At 47.1% G+C, this 18,007-nt stretch overlaps 1 protein-coding gene across 5 annotated transcripts; it reads left to right on the top strand.

Annotated features, from left to right (window-relative positions):
* Positions 1 to 5,085: 5,085 nt before the first annotated feature.
* Positions 5,086 to 17,789, top strand: ap5b1 (adaptor related protein complex 5 subunit beta 1). 5 transcript variants are annotated; one of them, XM_038821586.1, is made up of 3 exons: positions 5,086 to 5,190; positions 11,227 to 11,371; positions 14,410 to 17,789. In XM_038821586.1, exons 2-3 carry the CDS (start codon positions 11,231 to 11,233, stop codon positions 17,041 to 17,043), a joined length of 2,775 nt encoding a protein of 924 aa, XP_038677514.1. In that variant the 5' UTR covers positions 5,086 to 5,190; positions 11,227 to 11,230; the 3' UTR covers positions 17,044 to 17,789. The 5 variants fall into 5 exon arrangements, with proteins under 5 accessions (XP_038677514.1, XP_038677510.1, XP_038677511.1 ...); XM_038821582.1 differs by having other exon boundaries at positions 5,087 to 5,190; positions 11,227 to 11,377; XM_038821583.1 differs by having other exon boundaries at positions 5,122 to 5,219; positions 11,227 to 11,377.
* The last annotated feature ends 218 nt before the right edge of the window (positions 17,790 to 18,007 follow it).

Raw genomic sequence — 18,007 nt, 5'->3', positions numbered from 1 at the left:
GGATTGTGAAAGGGTTTCAAGGCTGCTGATGGGGAGGGCAGTCAAATGAGCCCCATCCCAGGAAGGACCTCCAACCTGAGCCCCTCAAGTCCGATGCAAGCCCCCTGACCCTCACCTCACATGAAGGTCCCATCCGCCTTGGCACCTTGGTTGCAATTGTTGGGAGGATCCTAACCCTAACCCTAATTTCCACCTTGCCACCCCTCAAATCACCATATTGAAGTCCATATTCCTGAATACTTGCACCAGGGGGTTTAGTTCAGTTGGCTGGATAACTGCTTCGTGATGCAGAGCAAGGCCTAAAGCGCAAGTTCAATTCCCATACCAGCTGAGGTTATTAATGAAGGCCCCGAGGGCAGTACGTGGTGTAGTGGTTAGCCCTGAGGACCCGGGTTCAAATTCCGGCCCTGGGTCACGGTCCGTGTGGAGTTTGCACATTCTCCCCATGTCTGCATGGGTTTCACCCGCACAACCCGAAGATGTGTTGGTTAGGTGGATTGGACACGTTAAATTGCCCCTTAATTGGAAAAGAAAAATAATTGGCTACTCTAAATGTATAAAAAAAAGAAAAAAAAAGTGAAGGCCCCGCTTGAGGTGTGGTGACCCTTGGATTAAATTACCACCAGTCAGCTCTCCCCCTCAAAGAGGTAAAATAGTCTATGGTCATCTGGGACAATGGCAACTTTACTTTAGTGTGTGAAGTGGAAAGGTTCCTGGTCTGCTCTGCCCCAATTGGGAAAAGATGCATAGTTAGTGCAGAGAGAAGGGAAGGCTACTCAAGATAAAACTGATATGATTCCTTAATGGGAAATTATTACCTTATACATTTCACCGGATATTTGTTGTGGAATTTGAAAGACCACCAGAGACAGAAAGAAAAAAAATGATCTAGGTTTAATAAAAGCAAATTACTGCAGATGCTGGAATCTAGAGAAAATGCTGGAAAATCTCAGCAGGTCTGGCAGCATCTGTAGGGAGAGAAAAGAGCTAACGTTTTGAGTCCGATGACTCTTTGTCAAAGCTAACAGACAGAGAAAGTGGGAAACATTTATACTGTGGAGTGAGAATGAAAAATGAGTCATAGCCACAAAAACCCAGGGAAACCAGGTGCTAATGGCCACATAAACTAAGGGGAAAGAGTGTTAATTACAGTCCCCAGAGAGAACAAAAGATGTGAACGGCCAAACAGCAGAGAAACTAACATCAGAGGATGTACTGTAGATGTAGGGGGAGGGGAAGGGGGAAGCAAAGGGGAGAAAGGTTAAGGAAAGGTAGATAAGATTGAAGGGGATGTTAAATATATATTAAGAAAGAAAGAAATGGTGAAGGACAGTTAAAATGAAATGGGATGAAAACAAATGGGTCAAGGTGGGGTAGAGCTGATCATCTGAAGTTGTTGAATCCGATGTTGAGACCGGAAGGCTGTAGCGTGCCTAACCGGGAGATGAGATGTTGTTCCTCCAGTTTTCGTTGAGCTTCACTGGAACATTGCAGCAGGCCAAGAACAGACATGTGGGCATGGGAGCAGGGTCTTTTGTTAAAATGGCAAGCAACGGGAAGGTCAGGATCCTGAATGCGCACAGACCGAAGATGCTCAGCAAAGCAATTACCCAGTCTGCGTTTGGTCTCTCCGATATAGAGGAGACCACATTGGGAGCGGCGAATGCAGTAGATCAAATTGGAAGAGATACAATTGAAACGCTGCTTAACCTGGAATGAGTGTTTTGGGCCTGGGATGCTAAGCATGGAAGAGGTAAAGGGGCAGGTGTTACACCTTCTGCGATTGCATGGGAAGGTGCTATGGGTGATGGGAGAGGTACTGGGTATGGTGGAGGAGTGGACTAGATTATCTTGGAGGGAATTGTCTCTGTGGAATGCTGACAGAGGGAGTGAAGGGAAGATGTGTTTGGTGGTGGCATCACGCTGGAGTTGGTGAAAATGGTGGAGGATTATGCTTTGCATATGGAGGCTGGTGGGATGAAATTTGAGAACAAGGGGGACTCTATCCTTGTTCTGGGAGGGGAGGGGCCGAGGGTAGTGACGCGGGAGATGGACCGCACACTGTTGAGGGCCCTGTCAACAACTGTAGGTGGGAAATCACGGTCGAGGAAGAAGGAACACATTTTCGAAGCACCATTTTGAAAAGTGGTATCATCGAAACAAATGCGATGGAGGCGAAGGAGTTGAGAGAAAGGGATGGAGTCCTTACAGGGTGTGGGGTGCGAAGAGCTGTAGTCCAGATAGCTGTGGGAGTCAGTGGGCTCGTAGTGGATATTAGTGGATAGTCTATTGCCGGAAATGGAGACAGAAAGATCAAGGAAGGGAAGGGAAGTGTTTGAGATGGACCAGGTGAAAGTGATGGAAGGTTCACTGAGGGTGAAACTGGAAGCGAAGTTGATGAAATTTTTACAGTTCCGGATGAGAGCATGATGCGGCACCAAAATAGTCATCAATGTATTGGTAAAGGAGTTGTGGGAGGGGGCCCGGATAGGCCTGGAACAAGGAATGTTCCACAAACCCCATAAAAAGGCATGCGTAGCTGGGACCCATGCGGGTACCCATTACTACACCTTTGATTTGGAGAAAATGGGATGAGTTCAAGGTGAAGTTGTTGAGAGATAGAACGAGTTCAGCCAGGCAGAGGAGAGTGGTGGTGGATGGGAATTGTCCGGGCCTCTTTTTGAGAAAGAGGCGAAGAGCTCTCAGGCCATCCTGGTGGGGGATGGAGGTGTAAAGAGATTGCACATCCATGGTGAATAGAATGCGGTTAGGGCCCGCGAACTAGAAGCTGTCAATATGACGCAGGGCATCAGAGGAATCCCGGATGTAGGTGGGGAGGGAATGGACCAGAGGAGTGAGGATGGAGTCAAGATAAGAGGAAATAAGTTCGGTGGGCAGGAGCATGCTGGCACTATGGGCCTGCCGGGACAGTCCTTTTTGTGAATTTTGGGAAGTAGGTAAAAGCGGGCTGTCCAGGGTTGGGAGACTATGAGGTTGGAAGCCATAGGGGGAAGGCATCCGGAAGAAATGAGGTCGCTAACGGTGTTGGAGATAATGGCTTTATGTTCAATGGTCTGGTCATGGTCCAGGGGGAGGTAAGAGGAAGTTTCTGAGAGTTAGCGCTCAACCTCTGCAAGGTAGAGGTCAGTGCGCCAGACCCAACATCACTCACTTTGTCGGCAGGTTTGATGACAAAGTTGGGGTTAGACCTCACGGAGTGAAGAGCAGAAAGTTTGGAAGGAGAGAGGTTGGAATGGGTGAGGAGGGCAGAAAAATTAAGACAGCCAATGTCCCGTTGACAGTTCTCAATGAAAAGATTGAAGGCAGGAAATTGTCCCGGGCGGAGGGGAGGGGGGGGGGGGGGGGGGGGGGGGGTCCACTTGGAGGCAGAATGTTGGAGGCACGTGAAAGGATCAGTGGAACGGGGGGAGGATTCTAGGTTTAAACTGCCGTACCTGTGTCAACAAGACATAGTTTATGCCCGCTTCAGACAGTGATTCTGTAATACCAACAATCAATATTATAAAAAGCCATTGTCATTCAGTGCTAGCATTTTACCTATTGGAGCCAATAGGATAAGGCTGGTCTGAAGACAACTCTCAGGAACAATACCAAGCAGTGGGATGATAAAACAACATCTTTCCGAAAGAGCTTCAAAGTGATAGTAATCGGGATGATAAATTTGAGGAGACTTAATTTTGAAGACAGGGTGAAAGATTATTGTTCCTCTGCCCGCCCATAATGGTGCACAAGGCAGACTTTTCATCTCTTCCTATAGAGAGGTTTTCCCGGAGACAGGTTGCTTGCCTGTCGTCAGAGGTTTATAGCTTGAGGGCATCAAGCATGGCCGACCAGGAGGTTCTCCTGCTCTTACTGCCTGCCATTGCCAAGGATTGGATTTAGTTGGTTGATACTCAACCTGTTTGGTCACGTTGCGAATGCACCTTCCTTAGCCATCAAGTCCTAGGGTGGGAGCCTATCAGCAGCAAATGCAGTAAGTAATTAGCCTCTGATTGGATGCCCTGCTAACTAGTCATATTGATATGCACTTCAGCTGAGCTGACTTGAGTGTTCCCGTACCATGTCAGGCGTACAACAGGGCGGCCAGTGGCGGGGCTCTCTCTGCAGTCCCCCGTTGGTTGGGTCCCAATGCCTCGACACAGTGTATTTCATTGTAAATCTATCTGAGCTTTCAACATAAGACTGGAAGAGAAGTTGAGTGGATCTCAAACGCAAGATACATTTTGTAAATAAAGTCAAACGTTTTTTATTTAATGCATTGGCAGATATGTATGAAGTCAGGGCTTGGGAGTAATATCAGCCTAGTCTATGAAGGATTCCAAGTCAAAGGAAGTGATAATGACCCTATAGGTTGATCATTGGAATGGCTCACCAAACCATTGTGGTCCCCTTTAACCATTGTTAAAGGTCAAATGGAAATAGCAAATTTTATTTACAGAAAAATAGTGGCAAAGATTTGAAATCCTTTAGTTAAACTTGAGGTCTTGTGACACAGTGGGTAATAAGCCAGAATCCAGTTTGTGTCTCACCCTAGGACCTGGGAGCTGAGGAATGTAGGTTCACAATGTGGCCAAACAGGTGGAGTATCACCTTGCAAATCATGCCAACATGCCGATGGCAGGCAGTAAGAGGAGAGATTCCTGGTCAACCAGAAACAATGTGTAGCCCATGCCATGTCACTGTCCACATACAGCTCCAGACTAGAATGTAATAGTGCACGCTGCCACAGCGACTTGGAATCCCCAATTAAATTATGAAACACCGTCACAGTTAATCTCACATGGGAAAAAGATACATTTTAACATGACATTCTTATTATTCAGTTTAATTGCAAAGGGGTAACCAGATCCATTGGAGGAAATATTTAATTATAAAGCAACAAGGATGATTCAAAATAAGAATAAGGTCTGACAGCAATCTGTGAAGAGAAGGGAGCGAACATTTCAAGTCTCGATGACTCTCTGCCAAAAGGGATGATTCAACGCGTGACAGATATCTGCCCTTGAGTCAGGCCACTGACGCTTCCGCCCGCATCAAAGATGGCACCGACCGGCCAGTGGGCCTGCACTCAGCCGCAGTGCCCCGCAATGGCGTCACATCCGATCGGGCTCTGTGACGGCAGAGGTGTCATGTGATTTGGGCCTGAGCGGAGCGACGTTTCTCGGGACGGTGAGGAAAGCGTCCGCGGGGTTGTTGAGGTAGAAGCTCTGGAGGGAGAGGGCCTTGGCCTTATCCCGGTTGGGGGTGTTTAACCCAAAAGGAGAATGTGCAGGGCTGTGGGGAGAAGCACCCGGCAGGTTGGTCCTTCAGGGGGGCCAGCATAGCTGTGGGCTGAATGGCCTCCTGCGCTATACCCGTTCTATGATCATAAGATCCACTTCTGCTATCTTGTGAGGTTCTGGTGGCCTGGTCAATATTTCCCCATCACACAAAGATAGCTTAACCGGTTTGCTGTTGTGGGACCTTGCTCTGTCCTGGTTGCAACATTTGCTGACATAACTGAGTGAGCTTTCATGAAAAGTAATTATTGGTTCTAAGAGCGCTTTAGAGTCTCCCAGTGATGAGAAAAACCCGACAGATGCTGGTCTTTACCTTGCCCATGTGTGCATTCTTCGTGTGAGCCTAGATAGCAAGTGCCTGCAAACCTTTTTTTAAACGCATTTTATTCAAACTTGTATCAAAGTAGGTTACAGCAAATAAACACCCCAGGAAACATTCTTTCCAACAATCAACTGAACAGTTTGTACAGATTTTCCTCCTTTTTCACCTCTTTCCCTCCCCCCCCCCCCCCCCCAACAGCTCCTCAAACACGGCTATAAACATCCCCCACCTTTTCTCAAACTCCCCTGCTGAGCCCCTTAACTCATACTTTATATTCTCTAACTGCAGGAAGTCGTACAGGTCACCCAACCGTGCTGCTACCCCCGGTGGCGATGCCGACCGCCAGTCCAGCAAAATTCATCGGCGTGCAATCAGAGGCGAAGGCCATGACATCGACCTTTCTCCTCTTTGTGAGCTCTGGCTTCTTTGTAACCCCAAATATCGCTACCAAACGGTCCGGGTCCTCCACCTCCTCCACTAACCTGGCTAAGACTGCGAACACTCCTGCCCAGAATCTTCCCAATTTTTCACAACCCCAAAATATGTGCGTGTGATTCGCTGGCCCCCGCCCACACCTCTCACTCATCTGCTGCCCCCTGAAAGAACCCACTCATTCTCGCCCGGGTCATATGCACCCTGTGCACTACCTTAAACTGTATCAGGCTCATCCTTGCACAAGAGGAGGTCCCGTTTACCCTTCGCAGTGCCTCACGCCATACTCTCCAATTGATCTCCATTCCCAACTCCGCTTCCCATTTCTGCCAGGTATCCATCAGGGGCCTTCCCCGACTTCAGACCCCTGATACTATCGAGCACCTCCCTCAGCCCAGGGGCTCTTCCAACGCCTGCCTCTTTGCTTCCTCCACCTGGGGAAATACCAGCTCGTCCATGCACCACCCCATGCCCCCCTCCTCTCCTGGGTCTGCCTCATAAAGTTCCTGGTAATACTCTCTAAATGCCTCATTTATCTTCCCTGGCTCTGACAGCACATCCCCAACCCCAGACCAGATCTTCAATGTTTCCCTGGATGCAGCCTGCCTCCGCAGCTGGTGCACCAGCATGAGGTTCGCCTTCTCCGCATACTCGTATTGCACCTCTCTTGCCCTAAACAGTTGCTCTACTGCCTTCCCCATTGTCAGCCTGTCAAGTTGCCCCAGCAACTTTTTCCTTCTCGCCAATCCCTCCACGGTGGGTACCCTTGAATATTCCCTGTTGACCTCCACTATCTCGCTCACTAGATGGTCATGTTCCGCCCTCCTTTCGTTATTCGCACAAACCGTAAATGAGAGAATTTCTCCCTGGACCACTGCCATCAACGCTTCCCAAAAAATGCCCGGCAACACGTCCCTATTCTGATTGAAGTCCACATAATCCCTAATCGCCAACCGCACCTTATCACAAAAACCTCCATCTGCCAACAACCCAGAGTCAAACCTCCACCCCGGCCTCTGCTCTCGTCCCGTACTGAACCGAATATCCAGCCAGTGGGGTGCATGGTCCGAGATAACTATCCCCGCATACTCTGCCCCCTCCACCCCAACCAAAATCTCCCGACTCACGACAAAGTAATCAATCCTCGAATACACCTTATAGACGTGTGAAAAGAAGGAATACTCCTTTTTCCCTGGGTTCTGAAAGCGCCATGGATCCATCATACCCATCCTCTCCATAAACCCCTGCCCCAGCTCCCTTGCCATTCGTACCCTACCCATCGACCTGGGGCTCGATCTATCCACCCTCGGCTCCAGGAGACAGTTAAAATCTCCCCCCATGATCAACTGGTGAGTGGCCAAATCTGGGATTGCTGCCAGCAACTCTCTCATAAAACCCACATCATCCCAATTTGGGGCATACACATTTACCAACACTACCAGTGCCCCTTCCAATACCCCACTCACAATCACATATTTCCCACCCGGATCCCTCACCTCCTTCGCACTCACAAATCCTATTTTTTTTGCTCATTAATATCGCCACACCCCTCGATTTCGAATCAAACCTCGAGTGAAAAACCTGCCCAACACACCCCTTGCTTAACCTAACCTGGTCCTTCACACACAGGTGTGTCTCCTGCAAGAAGACCACCCCTGCTTTCAAGCTCCTGAGGTGCGTGAACACCCGTGACCTTTTAACTGGCCCATTCAGTCCCCGGACATTCCACGTTACCAGCCTTACTGTAGGCTTGCGCCTCCAATCCCCTCTACTGTCCGTCATCTTCCCCACTTAACTCCTGCCCCTTTAATTCCACTCTAGTGCCTGCAAACCTGACGGTACCCTTGCTTAATGATTCTTCCTGAAGTTGTTTTATTCTGTTGTTACAGCCTTTATTCGTAAGGGGGAAATGGCGGTGAAGATTAGTAATCCAGGGACCCAGGCTAATGCTCCCAGGATAAGGATTCCTGATTTATTAATTGAATTTAAATTCGACCAGTTTTACTGGTGGGATTAGACTACATAGGTGCTTGATGGTTGGCACGGACACAATGGTAAGACTCTATGACTCTAGTCTCACCAAGGAAGCTGGTTGAATTTCAATTCAATTCATAAATCTGGAATTGGAAGCTAGTCTCCCTAATGGTGACCATGAAACTATCTTCGATTGTTGAAAAAACCATCTGGTTCACTGATGTCCTTTAGGGAAGGAAATCTACCGTCCTTTCCGGATCTGGTTGACATGTGACTCCAGATCCACAACAATGTGGTTAACTCTTAACTGTCCTCTGAAATGGCCAAGTGAGACACTCAATTCAAGGGCAATTACAGACTGGCAGCAAATGTTGGCCTTGCCAATGACACCCAAATCCCATCAAAGAATAAATTATTAAAAAATCAAATCAATTGAGTTATGTGTTTTCTCAATGGCGCAAAAGGGTTTCCTGGGGCGCAGACTGAGAAGAAAGCACAAGAGGTAATACCGATGTGGTGCTGTCTTTGCTGTTTTACTTTCCGTTTGACTGGGTTACAATAATTGCATTATGTCTTTATTGACTTTACTCATTTGTGTTACCTAATCTCCCTCTTGACAATGTTGACTTCCTAACCCAATGTTCTGCAGCACTTTGTTGAAGTCTCTATTTTGGATATGTTGGCTTTGATGGTGAATACTGGCAGGTTGCATGGTGTCACATCCTAGCTCGCTCTCATCTGTGGCTAATTATAGCTGCCCTTACTACCAAACTGGCTGAGAGCAACAGACTCTGCATGGACCACAGTCAAACCAGCGACCTTCTTGCCTAGTGCTATAGCAGGAGGTGAATGTAGTACCAACATTTATCTAGGGCAGCACGGTGGTGCAGTGGTTTAGCACTAATGCCTCATGGCGCCGAGGACCCAGGTCCGATCCCGGCCACCGGTCACTGTCCATGTGGAATTTGCACATTCCTTCCGTGCCTGTGTGGGTCTCACCCCCACAACCAGAGATATGTAGGGTAGATGGATTGGCCACACTAAATTGCCGCTTAATTGGGAAAAAGTAATTGGGTACTCTAAATTTTAAAAAGCATTTACCAACCGGGCCAGAGCCCATCCTGCCAGTTTCCATGACGAAAGCTTTTCTATAGGATTCGGCATTGAGAAATTTGGTCTACTGTGCTTGTTGGCTATTTGAAAGAGCTATCCAACCTCTCCAACTTCCCTGTTCTTTCCCCTTCACCCAACAAATGTTTCCCTTTCAATTATTTATTAAGGGAAGCACAGTGGCTAGCATGCTGTCTCACAGCACCAGGGACCTGGGTTCAATTCCAGTCTCTGGTGATTATTGGTTTGGAGTTTGCACTTTCTCCCCTGCGTGGGTTTCCTCCGGGTGCTCCGATTTCCTCCCACGGTCGAAAGATTTGCCTGTTGTTTGGATTTGCCATAATAAGTTGCCCCTCAGTGTCCAAAAGGGTTAGGTAGGGTTACTAGGATAGGGTGGAGGCGAGGGTTTAAGTAGGGTGCTTTTTCCAAAGGTCGGTACAGAATTGATGGGCCGAATGGCCGCCTCCGGCACTGTAGGGATCCTATGATATGATTCAAGTTCCCTTTAGAGGCATATTGCCTGGTTTTATTGATATATTAATTGGACAGTTGGGATTGCATTTTTCATAGAAAAGCTGCAATATTGGAGTCAATATCACAAAGCGTGTGTGTGTTTTTGTACAAGCTAAATCTCTGGATCTCTCTTTCATCCTCTGAGGCACTGTTAAAACCTATCTCTGACAAAACCTGTGGTCACCTGCCCTAAAAGTGCCACAGATAGCTCGGTGTCAGATTTTGCTCCTTAATCCTCCTATGAAGCTTCTTGAAGGTTGTTATTGGCTTTTCTATCAGAATCGCTAACACAAGAATTGTGCCCCGGCCAACTTTGATATCCTAGTTTTTATAAACAGGATTCCTGTAATAATTTCCTTGCAAGAATGCCTGTCGCCATATCCAAACTCCTGCCACCAAATACTAGATGGTGCTTGTTTTGATCCTGTGATTCAGTTGCAGGAGTTCCTCAAATATTAAAATGAGCTTGTGTTCATATAAAATGCCTCATCAAATGTCCGAAACACCCTAAAGCACTTCACAACGAATTGTATCAAAATAATGGTGGTGAATGTTAAAACATTTGGGATATGTATTTCTCAGACCGGCCCGGTATGTAATGAACAAAATGCTGGAAATGCAGAGGCAATTCAGTCAACATCTGAAAGTGAGAGGGGAAAGAGTTAACTTTATGGGTGGGATCCCTTCGAGGCAGCTGACCTAACTATAGTCCGTGCAATACAGGACACAAGCCAGCTTGTACTTGAACATGACATTCTCAAACAATCTGTTCTCGTCTTTTAGAATGAACTCTCAGTGCTTCACTTTTGGAACTGGACAGTGAATTTTTTCAGAGGCAGTTCTTATGAGGGGAAATTATTAAATACATCATTGCTCTTAAAGCTCCCAGTGAATTTCTTTATTTAACCAGTGCAGTGCAATGTACTGTCCAACTATCACCATTTTTCTGACCAAGGATAAATTGGCACTTATCGTGAGTTTCAGTTATGGTGTGGTATTCAAGCTGCCACCTTTACTGAGTTACATCTGACCCCAGTCCATTCACAGCCAATTTGACACCCCCAAAATCCAAGCAATCAAGTCCCCAATGGCACTTACCCGCTGCTTTCAATTTGTGGGCCTGTGCTGAGCTTCAGTGCTGTTGTCCCTTTTATAAATTCTCAACAGAAGCATTAAGATCTGTTTATTTCAGCAACTTGAGATATACGCAACACACTGCAAACAGGCACTTCCCCGTTACGTTGCTCTCCCCCCCCACCCCTTCCAACCATCCAAGGCTTCAGGATGTGCAATATGTGAACCATCACAATCAAACTTAGAACAATCCTGATGATGGAGTGCAGTCATCTTTAGGGAGTGAGCATTATTCCATGTACTGAGAATGAGTAATGGCCATCTACTTAATTAAGCCTTGTTAGCACTGGGTAATAGTCTCAATGCCACAGAACTATCGGGAAGGACTTGGGGTAATAATGAATACTGCCACTTCCTGGCAGTCCAATTGACCATCTAAGGGGAGGGGGAGGACAAAAATCATGTGTTCACTCTAACTTATTCTATCTTCCATTATTCCAGGGCGATGGCATTGCCTAATTATGATTGGGCCCAGAAGTTAGCAGCATTCCATGCCGATCCGGCACGTTTCCTTGACAGTACGACAACACAGAACTTTGTAGGCGATCTGTTGAGAGCCCTGACGGACGAGAAGACTGGTGAAAATGTAAAGGTGCTTCACCACCTTGCCTTATACCTTTGTATCTCAATTGGGTCCAAGTTACAGTATATTGAGTACACATTGATTAGTTTAGAAGTGCAGCACCCTGTTCGTGCTTTAATTTTCCTCATATAATGTTGAAAATTTATGTCTTATAAACACTGGTTGCCATCCGATACCCCACTTGTCCTGTCTCAGGGATTGATCGAGTGTCTCAATCCAGTCATGGCATCACTCAGTGTCAGGAATTGCAGGAAGGGGCTAGATGGAGAGTGAACTCTATCTCCTGTTTGTTGCACTAATTGATGTCAATTTATGCTGGATGGGCCAGGCATTGAACCTGGGACATTCCTGCTGCATCAAACCATCATGCTGGGCTGTATGATTAACAATTGAGCTGTTGGGGAGACGCTTCTTCATTTATGTCTTTTTGCTGGAAAACAAAGCGTTTCCAGTTGAGTTGAAACATTGCGATCGACCAGAGATCAGATTTTATCCCATTCCTAGTTGCTTCCAGAGGTCACTCTGCCTGGATGATAAAACACTTCATATCAAACTGGCATGGTTGATTGCCATTAATCTCAGGTCCTTTTTGCTAATGGGATGTGGGCGTCACTGGATGGGCCAGCATTTATTGTCACCCCTGAGGACATTTCAGAGTCGACCAAATTGCTGTGGATCTGGAGTCACATGCAGGGTAAGACAGGGTAAGGATGACAGATTTCCATCCCTAAAGGACATTAGTGAACCAGATGAGCTTTTACGACAATGGTTTCAAGGTCACCGTTAGACTTTTAATTCCAGATTTTTATTGAATTCTAATTTCACCATCAGCCATGGCAGGATTCGAACCCGGGTCCCCAGAGCATGACAATGGATCTCTGGATCACTAGTCCAGTGACAATGCCACATTGCCACTGCCTCCCCCTGCAAGGCTGTTTTGTTGTCCTGTAGTGATCTTCAACCAATTACTTACAAGAACTTTAAACCCAAGCTGTTAATCAGTAGTTTTATTACTTGTCCTGCCTAAGCACCCAATATATTGTCTTGCATGCTCTTCTTGCTTCCTGTGTCCCTAATGTGTTGAAATTGAGTCTTTGTGCACTGTTTCCTGCAGTAGCTCATTCAGCACGAAACCTAATGGCGTCACATCTCACCCTTTCCAGAATCATTCCAGAACCCGACTTCGGCATCATCTAATTAATGACTCTTTGTTTATCTCACTTCTGTTTGATTAAACTCATCCCAGGTTGCGGCTTGCCCCGCTTTTCAATTTTAAAATAAGAAATTTTAGATGGAAATTTGGCAGAGTGTTTGAAAATGATTGGTACAAAGCTCCCATCTGCAACAGCCATAGATTCACACCAGCACTGACTGACGTCACCTTCAAAAGGTGGGGGCAGGACGGAGGGACACTGACAGTCAGGGACCTATACACAGACGAACTGACAGAGAAATTCCAGCTAGCCAGGGGGAACGAGCTAAGCTATCTACAGCTCAAAAACTTCCTACGAAAGGAGACAAGGACGTACCCACAACCGCCACGACAGACACTACTGGAAGAACTACTGGACGCAAGCATACTAGACAAAGGAAACTGTAGTGACATGTATGACCGACTGATAGAAAGGGCCGACACCGTACTGGACGCAACAAGAAAGAAATGGGAGGAAGACCTGGGGATTGAGATAGGTGGGGACTCTGGAGCGAAGCACTGCATAGGGTCAACTCCACCTCCACGTGCACAAGGCTCAGCCTGACGCAGCTAAAAATGGTACATAGAGCCCGTTTAACAAGAACCCGTGTGAGTAGGTTCTTCCCGGAGGTGGAGGATAGATGTGAACGGTGCCAAGGAGGCCCGGCCAACCACGCCCACATGTTCTGGTCTTGCCCCAGACTTGCAGGGCACTGGAAAGCCTTCTTCGAGGCAATGTCCAAAGTGGTGGGGATGAGGGTGGAGCCATGCCCGAAAGTGGCGGTCTTCGGGGTTTCGGACCAGCCAGATCTATTCCTGGGGAGGAGGGCGGACGCTCTTGCCTTTGCCTCCCTGATCGGCCGCCGTAGAATCCTGTTTGGCTGGCGGTCAGCAGCACCACCTAGAGCTGCAGACTGGCTGTCCGACCTCTCGGAATCTCTCCAAATGGAGAAAATCAAATTCGCCATCTGAGGGTCAGACGACGGCTTCTACAGAACGTGGGTGCCATTCACGCGATTGTTCCGGAACCTGTTTGTGGCCAACGGACAAGAGGAAGAATAGCCAGGTCGCCAAGAATCAGGGGAAAGTAGCCAAAGCATGAAAGGGAGAGATACACCGGGGGGGGGGGGGGGACACACACAGCTAAACCTAAGAGGAAAGAAAGACAAACCATGGGGAGGGGGGGGGGGGGGGGGGGGGGGAAGAGAGGGAAGAGATAGGGTGCAAGAGAGGAGAACCAGGGAGGTGGGGGGAGGCAGGGAAATGAGATCTGGAAGGAAGGCATGGGGTACAATAATGAACATGGTATCTCCAGGAGTAGGTAAAGAGGAGAATGAACACGAAAGACGGGAGGAACGGCAAAAGCGGAGGTAAGCGCGAGACGGCAGCGAGATCCGTCCGGGAGAAGCAAGCGACAACAACACCAAACCCATTCGAGTATTGCCCACTGTAATTATTTCTCCGGCACCCGAATGTATAGTTACCTCCCCAGTCCCCCCCCCCCCCTGCAAACAGTCGCCTACTTATGTGTTGTAACTAATTTTGCCAGGTGTACAGAGTTGCTGCTGTTGAGCCGGTTCACAATACCCTACCAGTTATTCTATTTTATTTTTTATTGTATTTTTTTTTACTATTTACTATTTTCTTTTCTTTGGTATGTTTGGGTGTGCCCTTCTCTTCTATATATGTGTATATATATGTTTCTTATCCTGTGTACATAACGGTAAATATACTTTGTTCAAAAATCCAATAAAAAACATTTATAAAAAAAAAAGAAAATGGTACGCTTTGATGGAAAAATATGAGTTTCTGGTTTCTAAAATTCTCTTTGTCCGTTTTTACGTTTCAGAAGCAGATTCTCGGGGTTATTCAGGAGTTTCCAACATGGTTGTTCACCAACTCCCAGGCTGCAGAACGGGCAGCAGAGTCCATCTTCAGCATCTACTCACAACTGCCCTTTGTACCCAAGGCAGTCAATCTGAAATGCCACCTGCTGCTTTCAGTGACCACTATCGTAATAACCACTGATCACCTGATCAGCAATGAGAAAGTATTGAAAAATTTGATGAGACAACTGCTTGATGCAGTGTGTGACACCAACGATCGCAAATACGGTGGGGGTTTTAGGCCTCTACGGGCCGTAGCGTGCGACTGTCTTCGAGAATTTGAAACATGCTACCCCGGACTCCTGTCACGAAAACTGGACCTTCTACATACCCTCCAGCAAAAGGAGGTCACTCCTCTGCACCAGGCCTACACATTGCTGTACAGCCAAGTGCTGAAAAATGCAATACGCGCGCTCTCTCAGTCGCGCAGCGTGTCAGATGGCGCCATCCGTGAGATGTTGACAAGGAACGAGGAGATCAAATGGAAGGTAATGGCCAAAGCGCAAGATTTATCAGCTGTCACCATAACAAGCGGCCTTTCCTCACTCCCATCTACCGTCGAAACAAAGGAGTTGAAATCCTCCGTGACATTGCTGCTGGAGGAATGCTTCCTCCTTACTCCAGTATCCCAAGCTGCATTGCTTCGTGAAGTAATCCAGGTGGTCCTTCTCGTGCGCTCACTTGCTCCGGCCATTTTCAGATCCCAGTTACTGCGTCTGTTTGGGACAATGGATATATCCTTGCTGCACACCATGCTGCACATGAAGGCAACCTTCACTGACAGTCTTTTCACTGTTGAGGACGAGAACTTTCTTTTGAAGCGTCTAGTCTGCATGGCCCATCACCCGCTGCTCAGCAATCCTCTCAAGCTCTTCTACATGGACTGCCTACTTCACTTCCCTGAAAACCGGCCCATTAACTCAAACCTGGAAGAGAATCTTCCAATTTTGTTCACCCCAAAGATGGCGGCATGCCTTTTCCCCACACTATTTAATGACAGTAGCACAATGCTGTCTTGTCTCAACCTGGTGAGTCTCATGAGTGTTGAGAATGCTGAGGAGGATAGAGGACTCGCTGAGATCTTTGACTACCTAATGTCTTTATACAAACTGGTGGATGTGAATGGAAGCCGAGAACGCACTGTGACATTTTTCCGTGCGGTGTATATATTTGTGGGCTACTTCCATACCAATGAAATGTTTATGGTAGAGTTGACCCAGTATATGGTCAAACTGTACCAAAGGCATTGCACCTTAGCTCCGCACATGATCAACCTAATTAATAGCACCCAAAACCTCCTGGAAGATGCAAAATGGCCTGTTTCATTGGCAGAGGCTTTGCAGAAGATGATCGTGGAGTTCCCATCAAAGCAGTTGTCCCCTCATAAACTGATGTGGCACCTCAGAGTGCTCACAAGAGTGGCCAAAGAAGCTACAATATTGCAGAAGGTGACAGTTCAGTTCTTGCTGAATGTCGTTCGAGCTTCTGACGTGTGCAGGTCGGGTGACTGGCGAACGGGTAACGCAGTCCTGGCCGTGTGCCGAAGCATTCTGCATCACCAGAACTTGGAACCCATCTTCAGTGACCTTGCAGATCTCCTGCAGCACATCCACCTCCAGTTCCAAGATGTTGACATTCAGGATCATGCTCATTTCTATTATGCACTACTCACCTGTCTCTCCCATGAGAAGCTAGCCAGAATTGTGGCAGAGGGGACAGGGAACTGCAGTCGAGCAAAAACGCGATCACTCTCTTCCCTCATGTCTGAGAGCACAGGTCACTCGATCTCCGTACTTCCAATCAAGCATCCGGTACTAAAGCTCATTCCCGTTCCTGAAGAACACTGTCCCAACCTCTCTGCTGCTGGAGACACCAGCGAAATGGACTATGAAGAAGATTACCTGGAGAAATACTTGGGTCAGTTCTGTATTGTTGGATTTGCTTCTACAATTGTGATGAAATTCCATTTGACTTTTGCAGAGAGGGTTGATCCTGAGCATCACAGGGTCTACGCCATACACTTGCATTTTGACCTGAGGAACTCTCACTATGAGCCACTGAGTGATCTCTATGTACCATGCCTCTTCTTCAATGGGGAGCCTCACGTTTTCTCTCTGCCTTTCAAGCCGCGCCTACCATTTCCCATCACTCTATACACAAGTGCCATCTTTACCAGGGAGGATGGCAGCACGTGCTGCAGTCAACTCGAGCCTCTCGATGTTGGTTTCTCCCGATTGTTCCTGACTCTTCCTGTCCCAAAAAATTGGCCATCGAAGATCAAGGCCAGTCTCTTTGACCAGCTGTGGACATCCTTGGCCCAGGCTGACTCCAGCCAGTCTGCCCTTAGTCGCTTTTGCTTTCAGACAGCACAAAGACCTCTGAGTGAACTTGTCACCTTGCATTTTCAAAAATATGTTGTGTCACAAAAATCTGACCCAGAGTCTTACAAAATCTTTCTGTTTCTGCCCCCTCAAACCAACATTCTGTTCAGTGTGGAGCAGTTGGACAGTGTGGCGAAGGTTGACATTGTGACTGATAACTGGAAGCTTTTGCCATTCATTAATTCTTACCTGATTGACATAACATCTCAAAAATAGGACCGATGGCTGTTGGAAACCGGGCTGTCCTGTGCAGTGCAGCCAGGCGTTCTGATTAACTACTTCTTTTCAGTACCACTTTGAATACAAACTTTCCTATTCAAAGTATAGAATTGTCTTCCTTCCAGGATGTCTGCCGTAAGTCACTGTGGGTGCAGCATGTTGAGACACTTAAGTCAAATGCAATTCTGTTTTGCTTAATACAAGTGAACATGCTTAAAAGTCTTTAACTAAAGAGCGCAAATATAGGGAAAATTGATGCTAGACCACAATAGTCCCAGTTTAATGCCCTGTCTGGGCTGTGTTAATCAAACTTGGGCCATTATACAAGCATTTCAAAGAGCAGCCTAAGACTAGGTAATATCAAATTGGCCATGTTTCTACTTGGTTATCCCTATACAGCGACATCCAGCTGAAGATTTAGAGTAACAATCAGAGGACAGGGTCCAGGTTGGAAGCGATGCCTTCCACTATTGGATAGCTTGCTGGTGCTTTCGGTCAAGTTTACACATGATGTATGACCCTCTAGGCAAGGTACAGATGGGCAACTAGTGCCTGTGGGAGTGTGGTAAGGAGGACATGATGCCTTCAAGAGAGGAGGGCACAGTTGGAATAGAGAAAATTAGTTGTTGAAGTGAATTGATCAGTTTTTGATCGCCCGCGTTTGCAGTTTTCTTTTAATAATTCACCTGATTTGATTGGTGGTATCTGTGGGAAACAAATAAATTATTTTTATAAATGGTTAATGTTTGAATAGTTGTATTTCCTTTGCCTTGCATCCTGGTTCTCTAGAGTTCTGACGGGAGACAAATGCTGTTCTGAGAGGGTGACTGTAAAGCGTATGTAAACCCAGAGTTCACAAAACCTCGAGGATGACAATGTGTCACAAGGATGACCCCCCACCCCACCTATTGTGAGACAGCCAAACTGAAGAGGTGGCAAACTTGCAGCCTTGGGCATGAAA

The sequence above is a fragment of the Scyliorhinus canicula genome, chromosome 16 (genome assembly GCF_902713615.1).
Source record: "Scyliorhinus canicula chromosome 16, sScyCan1.1, whole genome shotgun sequence".
NCBI lineage: Eukaryota > Metazoa > Chordata > Chondrichthyes > Carcharhiniformes > Scyliorhinidae > Scyliorhinus > Scyliorhinus canicula.
The sequence above is the reverse complement of the archived record's forward strand: the minus strand, read 5'-3'. Positions and strand labels throughout refer to the sequence as shown.

What these genes read in the sequence shown, in the direction of transcription:
- ap5b1 (XM_038821582.1), top strand. Translation starts at nt 11,231, where the DNA reads ATGGCATTGCCTAATTATGATTGGGCCCAGAAGTTAGCAGCATTCCAT. An exon ending in AGACTGGTGAAAATGTAAAG is followed by an intron (nt 11,378 to 14,409) that starts GTGCTTCACCAC and finishes TTTACGTTTCAG; the next exon opens with AAGCAGATTCTCGGGGTTAT.